The sequence below is a fragment of the Hyperolius riggenbachi genome, chromosome 8, assembly GCF_040937935.1.
Source record: "Hyperolius riggenbachi isolate aHypRig1 chromosome 8, aHypRig1.pri, whole genome shotgun sequence".
In the NCBI taxonomy this organism is placed as follows: domain Eukaryota; kingdom Metazoa; phylum Chordata; class Amphibia; order Anura; family Hyperoliidae; genus Hyperolius; species Hyperolius riggenbachi.
Genome location: NC_090653.1, coordinates 22314991 through 22336018, shown reverse-complemented (window position 1 = coordinate 22336018; position 21028 = coordinate 22314991). Strand labels below are relative to the sequence as shown.

Sequence of the window (21028 nt, the reverse complement as noted above, 5' to 3'; positions counted from 1 at the left end):
AATTCACATAGAGGGTGCAAGTCAGGTATCCAAATGTTACAAAGTTAGTGGTATCAGCCATTAGAGGCTGAAAAAGTCTGTAATACGGGCAAAAAGGGCCATACGCCTAAATACCTTAAATACCAGAAGGTTTAAGTCATAAATGTAAATAGAAACACTTAATTATTTTACTAAGATACCAGAATATGCAAGTCAATAATACAAATAATACAGAAAAAAGAGCTACAGGTCTTATTACCCCAAGAATCAGAGGGTGCAAGCCATAAATACAGGAGGAATCAGTGTTTACTCCTATTACCCTAAATATCAGAGGGTGCCAGACATGAGTGCAGGCAGAATGAGCAAGGGCTCTTATTATTCTAAAACTTAGTGGGTAGGAGTTAAAGAGACTCTGAAGTCTCATAAAATTCACCTTTTTATTTTAAAAAGCTCTCTTACACCACTCTCCTAACTAAATGGATTTTGCTGCTGTAGGAGGCAGAGCTTTCAGCTGCAGCTCTGCCTCTCCACGCGTCTGTCAGCACAAATTGCCGCCTCCGCCCGCCTCAGTCTTCCTTCACTGAAAGGGGCGGGGGAGAGGCGGAGATACGTGCTGACAGACGCGTGGAGAGGCAGAGCTGCAGCTGAAGGCTCTGCCTCCTAAAGCAGCAAAATCCACCACCAAGAAAGTCGTGGATTTTGTGGGGGGGCGTTGGGGGGGAGTTTGGGGGGGGATTTACTTAGTGTTCAGCCGCGGCGATTTAGTTAGGAGAGTGGTGTAAAAGAGATTTTTAAAATAAAAAGGTGAATTTTATGACACTTCAGAGTCTCTTTAATGATGCATGTAAAAAAGAAGCGCAAGTTATGTCAATGTAGTGCCAGTGAGTGCACCTCATGTACAGTATGTAGGCACTTAGTATCTTAAAGGATACCCGAAGTGACATGTGACATGATGAGATAGACATGGGTATGTACAGTGCCTAGCACACAAATAACTGTGCTGTGTTCCTTTTTTTCTTTCTCTGCCTTAAAGAGTTAAATATCAGGTATCTAAGTGGCTGATTCAGTCCTGACTCAGACAGGAAGTGACTAAAGTGTGACCCTCACTGATAAGAAATTCCCCTTATCTCTTTCTTGCTCTCAGAAGCCATTTTCTATCAGTGAGGGTCACACTGTAGTCACTTCCTGTCTGAGTCAGGACTGAGTCAGCCACTTACATACCTGATATTTAACTATTTAAAGCAGAGAAAGAAAAAAAGGAACACAGCATAGTTATTTGTGTGCTAGGCACTGTACATACACATGTCTATCTCATCATGTCACATGTCACTTCGGGTATCCTTTAAGTATCATAGGGTGCAAGTCATGTGCACTGTGCAGATAGTAATTTCTTGGTTCTCAGTATTGTATCAGCGGGTACAGTATATAGACAGCAATCTCTTGGCACTTAGTATCAGAGGGTGTACGTCATGTACAGTATTTAGACAGTCATTTCTCAACACTCAGTACCAGAAGGTGCAAGTCATGTAGGCAGAAGGAATCAGCATAGAATATTTATTATCATAAGTACCAGAGGGTGCAATCCATGAATGCAGGAGGAATCAGTGATGGCTCTTAAATCTTAAATATCAGAGGGTTCAAGCCATGAATGCAGGCAGAATGAGAGCAAGGGCTCTTATTATCCAAAAAATAAAAGGGTGTGAGTCAATGATGCATGTAACAATAATTAGGTGAGGTTCTATGATGTAAATAATAACAGAGTGTGCAAGTAATGTCAGTGAGTGCAAGTCGTGTACAGTTTGCAGACAGTAATCTCTTGACACTCAGTATCCTAAGTATCAGAGGGTGCAAGTCATGTACAGCATGCAGATCATAATTTCTTGGTGCTCAGTATCCTAAGTATCAGAGGGTGCAAGTCATGTACAGCATGCAGATCATAATTTCTTGGTGCTCAGTATCCTAAGTATCAGAGGGTGCAAGTCATGTACAGTATGCAGATTGTAATTTCTTAGTGCTTTGTATCCTATGGTAAGTATCAGAGGGTGCAAGTCATGTACATTATGCAGATCGTAATTTCTTGGTGACAATTTCTCAGCACTCAGTATATTAAGTATCAGAGAGAGCAAATCATGTACCGTATGCAGACAGCAATCTCTTGCCACTCAGTATCAGAGGGTGTAAGTCATGTACAGCATTTGGACAGTAATTTCTAGCACTCAGTATCCTAAATACAAGTGGGTGCAAGTCATGTTTTCAGGCCAACAAACTGAAATGGAGAGGTCATTTTTCAAATTAAAATAAAAAAAGAGCTTGTATAGATTTATGGTAACAAAAATTGTGTGATGGTAAATTTCCCTACTGCACTAACAGCAAATAGCAAAAAGCCAGATGACGTACCATGAGGACACCAAATGACCACCAATCGGCGCTCTGTGTGTGACCTCGCCGATTCACCACCTCCGGCGCCATATACTCCACCGTACCGCAGAATGAGTAGGCCTTCTTCTCGTGGTCCACGGACTCCTTGCTCAGTCCAAAATCTGCAACACAAGGCATATATGTAAAACAGCACAGCTACAATCAAAGCCAACCAGCCAGGCCCAGCGGCCTTTGTAGGGTCTGCAGGTTTCTTTCCTACACCTCAGACCCCCCAGGAATTGTCCCCCAACTCCCAAGTGTAGACCAAGAAGCAGGAAATTCAGCTTCACCCCAGAGGCCAAACTCACCCCTAGGATGCACTGATGCCTTTCTCCCAGGGAAGGTGGATGGAGGGGAAGCTATTACACTGGCTGGGCATGGATGAGAGGGGTGGTACTTTCATACCCAAGTACAGTCCGTGCCTGCGCAGCGGCTCAAAGCAGCTCGTGCACAGCTGTTCCGCGTGTGAAAGGCTTCATCCTACAGGCGTAACCATAGTCACATCTTAGCAGTAGGGAAGCGCTCAGACATGGACGGCGGAGTGGCTGGGAAATGGCCCAACTGGCAGTGGTGGGGTTGAGATGTACATGGGGTAATCCCTCTACTGGGGTATGTATCTTTTACTTCTTTTCCTCTAAGCGAATCTCAAGTGAAAACAAACAGACCAAATTGCGTGTGTAGAATGGATAAGGAATAGAACATTAGCAGCAAAGAAAACAGTCTCCTATTGTTTTCTAGTACAGGAAGAGTTGGTATCTATGCAAAAGAGATTCTCTGAGCTATTCGATCCACTGGGTGGAATACAATCCTGCTTTCTGAAGCACTTAGACAAGAAACGGCGAGAGACAGCTTGAGAAAAGGTTTTTCTGCAGGAAAGTTCAAAGGGCCATTATTTCTGGTTTGTTTAATAGTGTAAAAGACAGAGTGTGGTTATATATATATATATATATATATATATATATATATATATATATATATATATATATATATATATATATATATATATATATATATATATATATATATATATATATATATATAAATTAAAAAAGCAAGCTATATAACTAAAAAAAAAATGAGTCTCTTTTCTTTGGTGCTAATGTTCTATTCCTTATCCGTACTACACAAACAATTCATTGTATTATACTTTTTTTCTCTTCAGGTTTGCTTTAAGGGAAGGTCCGGTGTGATAATAAAAAACAAAAATCTACTTACCTGTGGCCTCCCCCAGCCCCTGCCAGCCTTCCTCTGCCCTCGCCGCAGCTCCGTTCCCTGCCGGAGGCCACCTCCGATGAAAAACGCCTACTGCGCTACAGCGTGCAGCTCACGGACTCGCGCTGACATCATCCGGACTGTTCTGCTCGGGGGACGCCAGTGCGACCGGTGGGGACCGGGAGCCACCGGAACTGCGGCGAGGGCTGGAGGAAGCCTGAGGTAAGTAGATTTTTGTTTTTTAATCACCTCGGACCTTCCCTCTAAGCTCAAACTGTAAGCACTCTTCGGAGCGCTTTGTGATTTGAAAAAATCTTGCTAATGTAATGCTATGGGTGTGATCCCACTTGAGGGATTTGATTTAAAAATAAATAATCACACATAGCATTACATAAGCAAGCGCTTTTCAAATTACTGGCACCTAGGAAAGTGTTAGTAGTGTGAACCAACCCTTACACGTTTGCTCTCTGTTACAAGAACACAGATCTATTCTGGTGTTCATTTTATAACAAAAGTGGCATTTTCCTTCAACAAAGCATAACAGTGCAATAATAATAATAATAATAATATGGAAGGACACTGTACTATGACTATGGTAAGATTAGATTGTCAGCTCCTCTGAGGACAGTCAGTGACATGACTATGTACTTTGTACAGTGCTGCAGAAGATGTCAGTGCTATATAAATACATATTAATAATATGGTAGGACATCAGACTATGACTATGGTAGGATTAGATTGTGAGCTCCTCTGAGGACAGTCGGTGACATGACTATGTACTCTGTAATGTGCTGCAGAAGATGTCAGTGCTATTTAAATACAAATGCAGAAATGTAGCTTGCGAAAGACACACTGGTTCAGAAGGGTACATAATATAAGGGGCACCAATATAGTTTGTTGAGCAGTACTAATAAACAACATTGTTGGGCAGTACAGAAGCGTAGTGGTTAGCGTTCTCGCCTTGCAGCACTGGGGTTGCAGTTGGAATCCCAGCCAGGGCAATATCTGCATGGAATTTGTATATTCTCCCCGTGTCTGTGTGGGTTTCCTCCAGGCACTCTGGTTTCCTCCCACAACCTACAAACATGCAGGTAAGTTAATTAGCCTCCCCCTAAAATTGGCCCTAGACTAGGATACATACACTACCCGATACATACATACACATATGACTATGGTAGGGATTAGACTGTGAGCCCCTCTGAGGGACAGTTAGTGACTAGACAATATACTCTCTACAGCGCTGCGGGATAAGTTGGAATAAATAATAATAACAGCACTGTTAGAATTTTAATGCAGATTAAGAAAAATATACTGGAATGGAAGGAAAGTAAAAAAACACCTCGTATTACAGAATGATGACTTTCAGTACATTTACAAGGTACACCCACCTGTTAGCTTGATGTGTCCGGCTTCATCCAGCAAAATGCTGAAAGGCAGAACAAATAAATATATTTACATCTGACAGAAGAGATCAAATTTCAAAGAAGGAAAACAAAGGAAAGGAGTTTGTAATGATAAAGAAACAGAGGTCTTCTTATAAGTATAAGTAAGTGTGAGCCAAGTGCCATTTGTATCAGAAAGTTTCTTACATTATGTATCAGAGGGTGAATTTCAAGCAGATATACAGTAACAGCTCTGTGGGCCTAATCTCCTAAATATCAGAGGGTGCAAGTTTAGCAAGCATAAAGTAAAAGCTCAACAAAGTGTGGACCTAATATCCTAAATATCAGAGGGTGCAAGTCATGTATACAATAACAGCTCAACAGCGTGTGGACCTAATATCCTAAATATCAGAGGGTGCAAGTCATGTATACAATAACAGCTCAACAGAGTGTGGTCCTAATATCCTAAGTATCAGAGGATGCAAGTCAAGCAAGCATACAGAACAGCTCATCAGAGTGTGGGTCTAGTATCCTAAATATTAGAGGATGCAAAGTCCTATATGAAAATAGCACAAGTCAGGTCTTAATTGTCAGAGTATGCCTACTAAGTGAACAAGAGATCTTACATAAAACATTAGATGTGCATGCAGAGTTAGAGTTTATTGCCTTATGTATCAGGAGGATGCAATTAAGAGGCACTGTAGTGACATATTCTCCACAGAGCTGCACTTGACAGGACTGAAGATGTCGCCCCCTGTGATAAATTTCAAAACATAAATCAGGGAGAGGGAAGATTAACCCTTTCGGGACCGGCCGCCTAACCCCCCTTCAGGATTCAGGACCAGGCATTTTTGAAGAAGGGGGGGGGGGGGCGTTTGGGGGGTCAGGCAGCCGGATCCCTGCAGGGCCTGGCTGGGCTGTCTTCCCCCTGTGTGGCCAGGTGTCCCCCTTGTCATCAGCAATCACTCACCTTCCAGGCTCCAGCGACGAGCCGCAGCAGATCCCTCTGCTCCGGCCGGCATCTCAGCTCCTACTGCCGCTCAGTTCCGGGTCGCGGCTTGATGACGTCATCGAGCCGGAACCCGGTGCGGACGTCAGAAGGAGCAGAAATGCCGGCAAGAGCGGTGGGGGGGGGGGGGGGGGGCGCCGATCGTCGCGGGAACGGCAGGGAGGTGAGTGGATCCTCTTCTTTCCCCCCTACCGCCGCAGCTGTCAAATTGATCACTATGATCCGACGGCGATCGTAGTGATCATGTGATCAGCAGCCATACGCATTGGCTGCTGATCACTGAGGGGAGATGACAGCTGTCATATGACAGCTTAAAGTGAGTGTTTACCATTTCAAAAATAAAAAAGTCGGATACTCACCTAAGGAGAGGGAAGGCTCGGTCCTAATGAGCCTTCCCTCTCCTCTCCCGGTGCCCGGTCCCGCGCAGGATCCCCCGTAGCAGTATTCGACCAGTTCGGTCAAATACTGGCGCTTCCGCATGCCGAAGAGATGTTTCGGAAGCATTCGGGAGCACTCGGGCTCCCGAAGACGGGCGGCTCCATACTACGCATGCGCGAGCGCCCTCTATGACGCACTCGCGCGTGCGTAGTATGGAGCGGCCCGTCTTCGGAAGCCCGAGTGCTTCCGAAGACCTCCGAAGTCCCTGCAGCGGCGGACGCGAACGGAGGAGCCAGCGCAGCACCAAGGGCACCGGGAGAGGAGAGGGAAGGCTCATTAGGACCAAGCCTTCCCTCTCCTTAGGTGAGTAACTGACTTTTTATTTTTAGATTGGTACCTATTGGCTTTAAGCTCCCCTCTCCGGTGCGCACGATCGCGTCGGGACGGTTCGTTAGCGCGGACGCTGAATGAACGTCCAGTCAGAACAGTAGCACCACCTGCTGGACGTTGATTCAACGTACTTGGTCCCCAAAAGGTTAATGGGCAAGTACTAGCTAAATAATTTATACACAAATAGGTAAGTTCAGATTTTGATTTTATTTACTGCTCGGAGTCGGTAAAATCACTTACGCAAAACAGTTATGCGATTTATACTGTGAATGGGGCCTATAAGGCTGTAGCCACGCTGTGAGCGCTTTCTGAGCGCTTTTTTGACTATCCGTGCTTTCTGAGTGCTTTTAAAGAAAACACTCCTATTCACTTACATTAAAATTGCAGTGAAATTACCGGGATTACAATTTTTCAAACAAATTGACTCAATTTTACCCCGATTTTAAAGTAAGTGAATGGGAGCATTTTTTTAAAGAGCTCTCAGAAAGCGGTGATAGTCAGAAAAGCGTTCGGAAAGCGCTCACCGTGTCTACAGCCTTAGAGACACAGGATCAGGAGGACTGCCAGGAACTATGGCAGCCTCCATACCCCTCTCACCTCAGGTTCCCTTTAACCTCCCTAGTGGCAGTGACGGTTATACACGTCAATACAAAACAGGCTGAGAACAGTATTGATGTGCATACACGTCAATACTCTACTGCACTGTATACTAGACCCTTGCTTGACATCTAGGCAAGTTACAGGAAAAAAAGGTTATGAAAATTAATTGAATCACTTTTTGCACAGAAATCCTGGGGAAATTGACACCAGGGAGGTTATTAATGCTAACCTGGGGCCCCCGGGCTGTCGTGCGAAAGAGTGTTTGTGATTTTTAAATTTCTTTTTTGCAGCTTCCAGGATGCAGTTGACGGGTGAGTGGTTAGGGAGGGGACCGTGTGGGAGATGCCTACACGTGGCGGTCCCTGTAATAGATGCAATCAACGATTGTGTCCAACCGAAGCCTCCCACCTGAATGCTAATTTATGTAATTCCTGCTAGATTTGGTACAGCAGGCAAAGGGTGTATGACAGTGCACCTGATTGGCTGACTGGCGTCTGCTGGCCAGATAGAGGCAGGAGATTGCTTTAGCTGGGAGTTAGCAATTGTGTTTGTTGCAGTTGGCATTCAGTTTAGAGGTGGTGGGGTGAGTTCCCTGGAGGTGAGAGGTCCAGGGCTTGCCCACACTTCCCTCTGGGTATCGCATGGTGGTTTGGGGGCCCCAGCTAGTGAGAGAGACCTGGGGCCCCCGGCTGTCGTGTGAACCAGTGTTTGTGATTTAAAATTTATTTTTTTGCAGCTTCCAGGATGTGGTTGACAGGTGAGTGGTTAGGGAGGGGACCGTGTGGGAGATGTGCCTACACGGGACGTCCCTGTAATAGATGCAATCAACGATTGTGTCCAACCGAAGCCTCCCACCTGAATGCTCATTTATGCAATTCCTGCTTGATTTGGTATGGCAGGCAAAGGGTGAATGACAGTACACCTGATTGGCTGACTGGCGCCTGCTGACCAAATAAAGGTAGGAAATTGCTGGGAGAGAGCAATAGTGTGTGTTACAGTTAGCATTCAGTTTAGAGGCAGCGGGGGTGAATTCCCTGGTGGCGAGAGGTCCCGGGCCCACCCGCACTTCCCTCTAGGTATCGCATGGTGTTTTGGGGGCCCTGGCCAGTGAGAGAGCCCAGGACCCCCGGCTGTCGTGAGAACCAGTGTTTGTGAGGTTAATGCTAACAAAGAGGCAATAAGCTACAAGTCTTACTAACCTCAGCATCAGAGGACGTAAGTTCATGTACGTTATATATCTACATAATGTCAATAGGAAGAATCAAAAGAAGAAGTGAATGAAACAAGCTGATTTTACTTTACTTTTCAGGCTTCAGGTCCCGGTAGACGATGCCCAGGCTGTGTAAGTGATCCAGGGCCAGTGCCAGTTCTGCCAGGTAGAATTTCACATCTTCCTCTGTAAACATAACCTGATAAGAACTGTATAGATTTACTTCATGATCTATCATTGATTTTACATCACACTAACAAACATCAGGCGGCGTGCACAACGTTTTCTCCCCGTAGACCGGGGGGGTGACCTCATTCTGTTTCCTGGCAAACCCCGTCACCGTTCCAGTAACGAGAGACCGCCGAGACGCAATCAGAGGGGCAGTGGAAGAGCCACGGCACGAGGGGGTTGGAGGAGGAGCTTCCTCCGCCATTCAGGAACACATCTACCGAGGCTTTTCTTATTGGCAGTGATTCTCTGTAATATTTGTGGCAAGCTGGAGGCCCTTTGTTATGTAAGGCCACCCTCACATTGGGTGCATTCAGAAATGTATTTAAAGTGAACCTGAGATGGTTCACTAGCGCTAAATTATACTTACCTGGGTCTTCCTTTCAGGCCCATAAGTGCCGTGGCCTCCCGCGCCGACCTCCTCGGCCCCTCAGTTAAGCCGCTATGACTCCTGGTAGTCTGGTCAGTAGAAGCCCTCTGCCCATGAGCGGCTCTACCGCGTGCGCACCCCTCGTCGTGCTCCCGCGCCTGGAGCATTTTCCATCTGCGCAGTAGTACTGCGCAGGTGCGGATGCTCCAAGGCAGTGGGGGCGTGCTCCCGGCCAAGCCAGTGCAGGAGCCCTTGACTGGTGGCGACTGACCGGATTACCGGGAGTCGTAGCGCCAGAACGGCGAGGCTGAAGAGGACAGCGAGGTAAGCCAAAGTACTTGTGGGGTTGCAGGAAGCCCCAGGTAAGTATAAATTAGCATAGTGGATTATCTCTGGAACACTTTAAGCATTGATGTGCATTTCGTAACGCGTTTCAGTGCATTGTGTTGCGCTTTTGTAAAGCAGACCAATGCGTTTTACATGTGCTTAAACGCGCCTTTGTTCAGCATGCGTTTTGCTTATTTGATATAGCAGTTGTCAATAAAGAATTGTTTTCATTTGAATTTTTTTTTTCTCAATTAGAGGTAAAATTTGCATCGTCAAAGCGCATTTAGCTTCTATGTGCTAAAAAAAGCGCACCCATTCACTTGCTTTGCTGTGCGCTTCACAGTGCAACACCACATTTCTCAAACAGACAGTAAAAGTGCATAGATGTGAATGTGGTACATTAGAATCAATTGGACAAAGTTGTACCTAGCAAAGCGCACAGCTGTAAAAAGCGTACCGCAATGTCCCAAGTGTGAACGAGGCCTAATGCTGTTGGTCTGCAGAGAATGCTGGGGAAGATCGGGCTCGGGAGGGGAGAAAGGATGCCCAAGACTCTGGGGACAGACATAAAACCGGTCACAGGAAATGGGGACAGACATAAAACCGGTCACAGGAAATGGGGACGGACATAAAACCGGTCACAGGAAATGGGGACGGACATAAAACCGGTCACAGGAAATGGGGACAGACATAAAACCGGTCACAGGAAATGGGGGCGGACATAAAATCGGTCACAGGAAATGGGGGCAGACATAAAACCGGTCACAGGAAATGGGGACAGACATAAAACCGGTCACAGGAAATGGGGACGGACATAAAACCGGTCACAGGAAATGGTAGCGGACATAAAACCGGTCACAGGAAATGGTAGCGGACATAAAACCGGTCACAAGAAAATGGGGACAGACATAAAACCGGTCACAAGAAATGGGGACAGACATAAAACCGGTCACAAGAAATGGGGACAGACAAAAAACCGGTCACAGGAAATGGGGGCAGACATAAAACCGGTCACAGGAAATGGGGACAGACATAAAACCGGTCACAGGAAATGGGGACGGACATAAAACCGGTCACAGGAAATGGTAGCGGACATAAAACCGGTCACAGGAAATGGGGGCGGACATAAAACCGGTCACAGGAAATGGTAGCGGACATAAAACCGGTCACAGGAAATGGGGACAGACATAAAACCGGTCACAAGAAATGGGGACAGACATAAAACCGGTCACAAGAAATGGGGACAGACATAAAACCGGTCACAGGAAATGGGGACAGACATAAAACCGGTCACAGGAAATGGGGACAGACATAAAACCGGTCACAGGAAATGGGGACGGACATAAAACCGGTCACAGGAAATGGGGGCGGCCATAAAAATCGGTCACAGGAAATGGGGGGCGGACATAAAACCGGTCACAGGAAATGGGGGCGGACATAAACCCGGTCACAGGAAATGGGGGCGGACATAAAACCGGTCACAGGAAATGGGGACGGACATAAAACCGGTCACAGGAAATGGGGACGGACATAAAACCGGTCACAGGAAATGGGGACGGACATAAAACCGGTCACAGGAAATGGGGACGGACATAAAACCGGTCACAGGAAATGGGGGCGGCCATAAAAATTGGTCACAGGAAATGGGGGGCGGACATAAAACCGGTCACAGGAAATGGGGGCGGACATAAAACGGGTCACAGGAAATGGTGACGGACATAAAACCGGTCACAGGAAATGGGGGCGGACATAAAACGGGTCACAGGAAATGAGGGAAGACATAAAATCGGTCACAGGAAATGCTAAGTCAGGCGGCTCAAACCATCTCTGTGCAAATGATGTAATAATGTAAAGTGTTAGCGGAACAACAAACAATGAATGAAGTAATGTGAGGGGCAGAAGGAGGGCGTTTCTATGCGGGTTTAGCTGGGTGACACCATCTAATTAAAGTCACAAAGCAGCAAGAAGTCGCTACTCATACAAGTTGTAATGTTTGGATTTTGTACAGACAGAAATCTGTGGATATCAGGCAAACATCTCTAGAGTAACCAAGCGCATACATAAACTCTGACATAACATTCAATAAAAATGTGTTTTTTATTTTTTTTTTATTACCCATACAGTTATCATATTCACTTTTGTGCACAGGTAATATTGTTTGTTTACAGATGACAAGTTACTAAAGTACAGTTTATCTGCCCTGAAAGCTGCCATTTCGTTTTATTGCATAGCTGCTATATTAATATATTTTATATTATTATAATTTACAATATATTATAGATTATTATTATTATCTATCTAGTGATCACTTCTTAGCTCTTTCTGCTTCTCAGCTCACTGCAGCTCAGCTTAAAGTGACTCCGAGCTCATAAAAAAAATGAAAGTTGTACTCACCTGGGGCTTTCTCCAGCCCAGTGCTGGTCGGGAGGTCCCACGACGACGTCCTGGCTCCTCTCCTTCTCCCCGCTCCGGAATGGCTGACAGGCCGCAGCCCGGGCGACACTCGCCCGAGTGTCGGGCTGCTCCTTCCGTGTATGACGCGGATTACGTCACACGCCGGCCGCCTCGCGTCATCACGGCGGCCGGCAAGGCAGTACGGCGCATGCGCGCTTTAATCGCGCATGCGCAGTACTTTCACGCCGGCCGCCGTGATGACGCGAGGCGGCCGGCGTGTGACGTAATCCGCGTCATACACTGAAGGAGCAGCCCGACACTCGGGCGAGTGTCGCCCGGGCTGCGGCCTGTCAGCCATTCCGGAGCGGGGAGAAGGAGAGGAGCCAGGACGTCGTCGTGGGACCTCCCGACCAGCACTGGGCTGGAGAAAGCCCCAGGTGAGTACAACTTTCATTTTTTTTTATGAGCTTGGAGTCACTTTAAGCACTTTGCTAATGTTTACCAAATGTATCTGACAAAGGAATGTAAACAAAAGATAATGTTATCACTTCTTCGGATGCAGTCAGAAGCTTTTCACTGAAGCAAGGCGCTTTCCAATGAAGAACTAAAGCCTCATCTACATGGTACAATTTTCCACCAGATCGGATCTATTAGACAGATCTATTAGATAATATCCAACTGGTCCAATCGGATTGCGTTAGATTTTGCAATAGATTTGGGGTACTTGTCAAAGCAAAATCTATCACAAAATTGATCTGAAACAATGTGGACGTCCACACATGATGCAATTTCTTATTAGATCTATCTAATAGATCCCTCTATCTGATGGAAAATTGTACCGTCTAGATGAGGCTTAAAGGGGTTACTGCCCCATGTAGCAGTAATGTCCCACACCGTCCTCCTCCGATCCGCCATTCCCTGCTGCCGGCACAGGGCAATTATTTGTCTGACAAAGACAAATAATGCATCGGAAACAAAGTTTTCTTGAATTGCGCCTGCGCAGTAAGCTTCCGATGACGCGGGCGGGAGCAAGCAGGCGGCACGGTCGCACAGCCGCAGTTGGACGGCATGCTGCGCTAGACCGGAGCCGGCGGCGGATCGGAGGAGGATGGTGTGGGACATTACTGCTACAGGGGGCTGATAGAAGCCCCAGATAAGTGGCGGTTTTTATCAGCCCACTGAAGATAAAAGACTATTTAAATGCTGTTCAGCTACAATTTTTTTGTGGAAGTACATTTTATGCTGTAAATAATCTTTCAAAACAAGCAGTACATACTACTACTTTAAATGGTATCATCAGGTTTATTATACACCACAAAGGTCCTGCCCACACTAAAGCAAGCTCTATGTCAACAATCATCTGCTGGCTTCCTGCATATTGGGTGGCACTGCCTATTAATTCAAATGCTTTGGAATGATAGAGTTACATTAATGAATAAGGAACTCTACCTCCCAATCATTCTGTCATGTAAAATAAACTTGTGGCATTACAATAGGAAGCGTTGTATACTCACCTCAGCAGGGGGCAGCCTATGGAACCAGCAAAGGCCTCCCACGACTTCCTCTAGCTCGCCGTTCCAGTGCTGGGACCCCGAAGCTCGCGGCCGCACTCCCGTACGTGAATGAGTGCAGGAGCAGGACAGCTCACACATGGGCAGCAGCACCGACCTACCGCTTGGGCTCGGTGGGAAAAGAGGAGTCCAAGATGCTTCATGCTACTCCGCAGTGTGGACGAGCTGTCGACCAGGCTCAAACCTTGGGGGGGGGTCCAATACTTCTGTTCAGTCTGCGATAATGTAGCCTATGGGGGTAACACATTTACTCCAGCCAGACCACAGAGGACGCTACACCCTCCGCTCCTGCTGGTGGCTCGTGATCTAGCGCAAGTGGGAACAGAGCCTTGGTCTGTATCTGTTTATTGCTGAGGATGGAATAAATAGGTGATTCTTATATTGGAATAATTCTGGTGCCCAGATCTTTGAGTCTACTCTCTATACCATTGTCAATACATTTAGCCTGCAAAAACACTTTTTTCTTTAAAGGATACCCGAAGTGACATGTGACATGATGAGATAGACGTGTGTATGTACAATGCCTAGCACACAGATAACTATGCTGTGTTCCTTTTTCTCTTTCTCTGCCTGATAGAGTTAAATATCAGGTATGTAAGTGGCTGACTCAGTCCTGACTCAGACAGGAAGTGACTGCAGCGTGACCCTCACTGATAACAAATTTCAACTATAAAACACTTTCCTAGCAGAAAATGGCTTCTGAGAGCAAGAAAGAGATAAAAAGGGGAATTTCTCATCAGTGAGGGTCACACTGTAGTCACTTCCTGTCTGAATCAGGACTGAGTCAGCCACTTACATACCTGATATTCAACTCTTTCAGGCAGAGAAGGAAAAAAAAGGAACACAGCCTAGTTATTAGTGTGCTTGGCACTGTACATACCCATGTCTATCTCATCATGTCACATGTCACCTAGGGTATCCTTTAAAACAGATTTCACCTCCGGAAATCTATTATCTCCACATAGGCCCCTGACATCTTTTCTCGGGAACCCCTCTTTCCCCGCAGCCCTAACCTCATCGGCCAGCTTTCGCTGGTGGATTAACTCCAACCTCACCACGGTTTACTCCTTATCTTCGGGCACAGGAATGAAAACCTTAGCCTTCCTACATGAACATAAACAACTCCCCCCCACCGAAAGATTCCGATACATGCAAATTTCACATTTTGTTAAGTCTCATCTCTCTCACACAGATTCCCCTTTAACCAGAACCCCGTTTGAACATATCTGCGCCTCAGACCCACTCTCACCTGGTTCTGTCTCGCTCATATATAAGGCATTAACCCATGCACAATCCAAACATAAACCAAACTACATAGTTGACTGGGAGAAAGACTTAAATATCTCAATCGACCCTGAAGACTTATCTGACATTTGGACTAATATCCCCAAAACCTCTATCAACGCTGACCTAGTTGAAGTCAACTACAAGTTACTTTTTAGATGGTACCTGGTTCCTTCCCGTCTGGCCAAGTTTAAAAGCAACACATCCCCAAACTGCTTCAGAGGCTGTATTACCCCTGGAACACATGTTCATACCTGGTGGAAATGTGCTAAAGTACGCCGACTCTGGCTAAGAGTGTGTACATGGACCTCCTCGTTAACTAACCAACCGATACCTAGAAACCCACTGCACACTTTGCTGGGCCTCCCGTACCCAAATCTTACCAAATCACAAAATACCCTGGTAAATTATATCTTTACAGCAACTAAACTGACGATAGCCGCAGCATGGAACACTAATCTCCTCTCCTTTGACCTGGTAAAAAGCAGATTAAGCCGTATCCTCTTTTTCGAGAAACTGCGAGCCAGACTAGAAGATAATATGACTAAATTCAATAAAGTGTGGTCCTCCTACATGGAATACCTATTGGGGACTGACTACAGCAATAGGATCGGTGCGGTCTGACATCCTGGAGTCGCCCTAACTTCCGCTGCCTATGCAACATTGCAACAGCTTGCTCTCTCCTCGTCCCATACTCTACCTTACTTCCCTCTCTACCCCTACGTCTTCTATTCCTCTCTCTTCCCTTTCCCTCTCTACTACACTCTTTATCTAGTAATAAACGCGTTTATCAGATATCCACTCCCGCCTCCACTGGGAGACGGGCAGCAAAAGCTAACCATGTCATCTGAACAAAATAGGCTCATGCCCAGCCAACAACTGGTTCAATGAATGGGCAGGAGACATTTTGTTGCAGCTATAGCCACCTTGACTATTCTTTTCGCAACGCAGCAAAGACAACGCCCCGAATCACTGCAACCCTCTGGTTGTTTCAAGAGTGCCAGTCAATAATAACCCTAACACTCGATGATGTTCATTCCTTTTATTTCTGTTATATTTGTTATTGATGTCAATTCCTGTACACGACTGTAAGCCTCCTTATAACCCAACCATTTGCCAATATCTAGTTAGTCTGTGCAGATTTATGTTCATGTTCTATTCTATAAAATTCAATAAAAACGATTGAAACAAAAAAAAAACAGATTTCACCAAGCGTAAAACCTTTTTGCTTTTTCTGCTGGAAAACCTCTAAAATATTGGAGTTAGGGTTGGTTCAGATGTCTGTCTTCCAGCATCCTGTTCTGCAGCATCTTGTTCGGGTGCTTGTGTGGGCTTTCAGCGGCGTCCCACAGAGGGACATGAAGACGCAGCGGATGCGGCTTCCAGGGTTGCCTGAAACGACGGGGAAAATTGGGATTGGAGCGCCGCTTTTGCGTAAACGACGGTAAACGGCTGATATAATTGCTCCCGTTCACTTAAATGGGAGCATAGTATCAGATGCCTGCGGTAATCGCCGCCAAGCGTCCATGTGAACCGGCCCTAAATCTGTATATGCTCAATGCCACTACAGACACGCAGAGCAGATTTTCTCCCGGTCTCATCGCACAGCTTTCTGTGCGGCAATGTAAACAATCGGGGCGAGTGCACGCGGACCAGAATCCTCCTCCTCATCTGGATGACACGGCAGCTGAATCACACGTTTGCACAACGCGTTGTGGGTGTTCAGAGATGTTCCAAGAATGGAAATCCAAACTTAACCATTAAGTAACCAAACTACAAATGCACAATGGTGAGAGCAGCATGTGACAGAATCGCCGGGGGCGACCAGCAACCATCCAATCACTTCCAATTTATAAGAGTGATGAGACACTAATCACCCTGTACAGAGGGAGGCATCCATTGTTGCACCAGTTCTGCTCCAGTGTTCCTTGCTTCGGTTCTGATAGATCTGCCCCAGTGTTGTTTATGACAACCCTGAAACTTGAAGGTGCCCATACATTTAGCGATGTTTAGGCAGATGGACCAAGAGACAGATTTCTCTCTAACTGAATCTGATTGGTGAGAGATCTGTTGGCTGCCCGTACACCCCAAGCCAATAACCAAACGTTATCAGCATGAAATCCTCAAGAATCAGCTTTGCAATGCCACCTATTGCGCCCACCTGCCTCTCCCAACCCCTGGTACCCGTGCGGTGTAAATCTACCCTGTCCAACTGCACAGAGACCCGGTCTGTTTCACACTCCTGTCACACCAAGCAGCAGTGTTTATACCACATGGCACTTGTGACATCACTCACACATGCCTGACAACGATCGGGGGAGACCATGAGGGAGATACTGGACAGGTGAGATTTACTAAGCATGGGCAAAGGTGGGGGGGAAGACGACATTAGCATTCAAGGTGGCTGGAGGTTTTTTTATTTTCTTAAAGTGTAACCGTCGGGCATAAAATGAAAAATCAATTCTTTATTTTTATCTGGTAAACAAGTAATAAGGATGCTAACCAGGCAATCCAAAAGTTATAATCTCTATTACTTTTCTTGTTAATAAATGATCATTCCCCAGTTTACCTGACTCTTATTTGGTACGTTGCCGCACAAAGGAAGTTGCAGGGCATGCTGGGTTGTCCCTTTTTACTTCTGTACATTAGTTAAGTCTGAAGGGAAATAAAGAAGCAAAAAAGGACAACCCAGCATGCCCTGCAACTTCCTTTGTGCAGCAATGTACCAAATAAGAGTCAGGTAAACTGGGGAATGATCATTTATAAACAAGAAAAGTGATAGAGATTTTAACTTTTGGATTGCCTGGTATACATCCGGTTTACTAGATAAAATAAAGAATAGTTTTTTTATTTGACGCCCGACAGTTACACTTTAAGGGAATTTTTATTGAAAATTTTCTTTTATATCCCCCTCAAAAAACAAAGAACCCAATCCCGTATACCCTTCAAAGTCCATCACAAACCGAGGAGTCCATCAGTTCGAATCCTGGAAGTCTGCCGCAATTATTGGTGGTCGCACGCCATTACTGCGGCACACCAGATCGCCCACGTCGGACCGAGATTTTCCAAGGTTGCTTGAACGATGCATTTGTTTCAGGCCCTAAGGGCCCGTTTCCACTATAGCGTTACGAAATCGCCGGCGAATCACCGCAGGCAAATCGCATGCGGGTGCGATTCCGCATGCGGTTTTTGCCGCGATTTCGCATAGGTAAGGCTGTATGCGATTTTAACCATGTCACTGCCTGTGTGAATTAACATGGGTACCTATGCGAAATCGCGGCAAAAAATGCATGGGGAAAACGCATGCGATTTCCCTATTAAATACATTGCGTGCGATTCGCCTGCATTCCACACGCAGGCGAATTCTGAGGCCCCTACCCTGCAGATTTTTTCTGCACAGAAAAACGTGCGGGGAAACGCACAAGTGGAAACAGTCCCATCCACTTGTACTGACTGTGCGAATCCGCATGCGGGCAACGCATGCGGATTCGCGATAGTGGAAACGGCATACTTGTTGAGGCACCGATGATCATCTGATTTGATAATATCTAATCGGATAGCCAATTGGACCACAAAAGTTGCCAGATGTGTGGGCAGCTTGAATTTTGCACTCCTGAAATATTTCAGGGAAGGCTCTGGAATAGGCTGTGTCACGACCCACAGAATAGAAGCAATTAAAAATACTGCCGCAATATTTATTATATGTTAAAGTGAACCTCCGGACTAAAAATCTACTCAGCAGAACTGAAAAGGCTTGGTGTTTCTTTAACAGTTTCACAGCATCAGAACTTTGTTTTTCTTACCAAAGCATCATTTGTAGCTGCATTTTTACCTAAGCTCCACCCATCAAACAAAAAAAAAAAGCCCGGGCTTTTTTCTCTGATGCTGTGCAGAGCATGATGGGATTTCCTATGTTGTTATTCATGTTGCCTAGCAACTGGGAGAGGTGCTCAGGACAGAGGACAGTTGGAACTGTGTATTCTGCTCCCTGTCACCTCCTTTCAACCAAAAAGATGGCTGCCATCATGAAATCAAACATTTACCTATTCTTTTAAAACAGGGTGGGTAAGAGATTATATTACCTATCTATTTTAATTAACATAACTAATGTAACTTAATGACAGTATGTTTGTTTAGGCTGGAGTTCCTCTTTGAGAGTTTTATTTTGCTCAGAAGACAACATTTCCATGAGACAGAAGGTCAAACACAGGCAGAAAAACAAGTCCCTGTGAGCCGCGCTGGACCCGCCGCGGTTCTCCCGCCGCCCGACACCACAGGAGCCGCTCTCAGCCCTAATAGGATGTGACAGAGCCATTTCTTTTCCAATTCCAGACACATTACACATATATCCAGCAGCACCACGTGGCCTGAGAGATCGTAGAGAGACGTGGAGCTCCACCAAGGACAGCGGCCGCCACAGAGTGATCTACAGCGCTGTCACATGGCTGGACAAAGGTGATGGCCACTCTCTGTACCCTGCGGGGGGATGACGAATGCGCCGGGACCCCTCCCTGTAAGCCACAATGATACTGAAGAAATTCATTTTCTGCTCACTGAAATAACAGCCATTCTCTGATCACTGTGGTAATAGAGAAGGTGGCCATCTCAAGAGCGGCGTTTCAAGTATTGATGTAACCCAACAGGCTGAGTTATCCAGGCTACCGCTTTACACACACGCTATACATGCAGAACAGGCCCAATGACAATACCGTGGTCCCACCCGCGAGACCATGGGCACCAGCCAGCAAAAGGAACAGCGGGTGACTGACTGGCCAGTCTGGTGCGCGCATCCCTGCCTGATTGGTCATGGCAGGTGCCATCGGATGAATGAGGACGTGGATATGGGGATGTGTGGATGAGGAGGGCAGTGTGTGTTCCAGGAAGGCAGTCGGGAGAGCGGAGAGGAGGCAGGACCAAGGTGGCCCAAACTGTTAGTCCTAATGCCGCCCCCCCCCAGATTTTTCCGCCTGAATCACGTGGTTCAGGTGGCTCCATGTTAGGTCCACCCCTGATACACACACTTGATTCTTGGCAGTAGAGGTAATTATCGGCCACCTCAGCGAGTTTCATCTAGTGTGCGTATTAGGCTTAAGGATCTGAGTGACTGACAAGGACTAATTTGTGACGGCTAGATGACTGGATCGTCAAGTCTCTAAAATGGTCCGTCTTCAGCGTTGGGGTTGTTCTGAGTACACAGCGGTTAGTATCTACCTGAAAGTTGCCCAAGGAAGGAAAACTGGTGAACCAGAGACAGGGTGATGGGTGTCGGAAGCTGACTAATCATTGCAAGGAAATGAAGGCTATCCATATGGCCTGATCCCTTGGCACAGGTACCGAAGCACAAACTGCTAACAAAACGTAATGAAGGTTATAAGAGAAAGATACCAGAACACATGGGGTTGAGGTTGCATAGCCATAGAGCAGTGAAAATGCCCATATTAATCTTTGTCCACTACAACCTACAATGGACACATGATTGTCAGAATTGGATGGTGGAGCAATGGAAAGAGGAGGGCAGGAGGCCTAGTCTAACGAATGCTGTGTTATATGGTCTCCAGAGAGTCTCAGATCTCACTACAAGCATTTAAAATATGTGCTGAACAAACAAGGTTGATCCATGGAGGCCCCAACAAACAGCTTCTAGGATCTGCTTCTACTGTCTCGGTGCCAGACAACAGAGTACACCTTAATACCTCCAGAAGTCTTGTAGAGTCCGTGGCTTGATGGGTCCGGGGTTTTTTATGGCCTACCTATTTTTAGCAAAGTGGATTTAATTAATTTCCTTTTTGAACTCTGTTTGAGTGGTATGAATCTTCCTCAACTTTGGATCGGCCTGGAAATTTGAGGGTTATCTGTGCTATCTTAGTTGTTCCTAGCACTGCGTTCTTTTGGACAGAGAGCTCTGATGTTTTTCCTGGGACTTGTTAGTAACTCTCCCAGCTGTGAAGTCACACTCCTTCCACCAACTGGGATCTCATTGACCTTCCACTCTAGTTTCTTCTTTAGACCCTGGTGCTTCTTGATTTGCCGATATTTGACGTTTTTTCTCCAGATAAAATATTTTTCTTGTGCTTCCTGTAAACCCTCCAAAAGACATTCTGGGAAGATGAGAAGTTATAGAACTGGGCAGTTATTCCGTAATAGAGGCTTCTTGGCCAGGTCTCTGTGTACAGCTTGGAAGGATGTTTGTGATGGCTGTGTTGTGGGAGGTTAAGTTGGCAGCAAGAAGATGTAGGCTGGCTGATTGTGCAATGTGGAATGGCCACCATTACTGTT

At 46.1% G+C, this 21028-nt stretch overlaps 1 protein-coding gene across 1 annotated transcript in view; it reads right to left on the bottom strand.

Annotated features, from left to right (window-relative positions):
* RPS6KA6 (ribosomal protein S6 kinase A6) overlaps positions 1-21028 on the bottom strand; it is a 127388-nt gene that overhangs the window by 41437 nt on the left and 64923 nt on the right. The window contains exons 7-9 of the mRNA XM_068249264.1: positions 8671-8777; positions 4998-5035; positions 2377-2519 (exon numbers count right to left, since the gene is read on the bottom strand). Coding sequence (XP_068105365.1) covers positions 2377-2519; positions 4998-5035; positions 8671-8777 — 288 coding nt within the window. The remainder of the gene's footprint in view (positions 1-2376; positions 2520-4997; positions 5036-8670; positions 8778-21028) is intronic.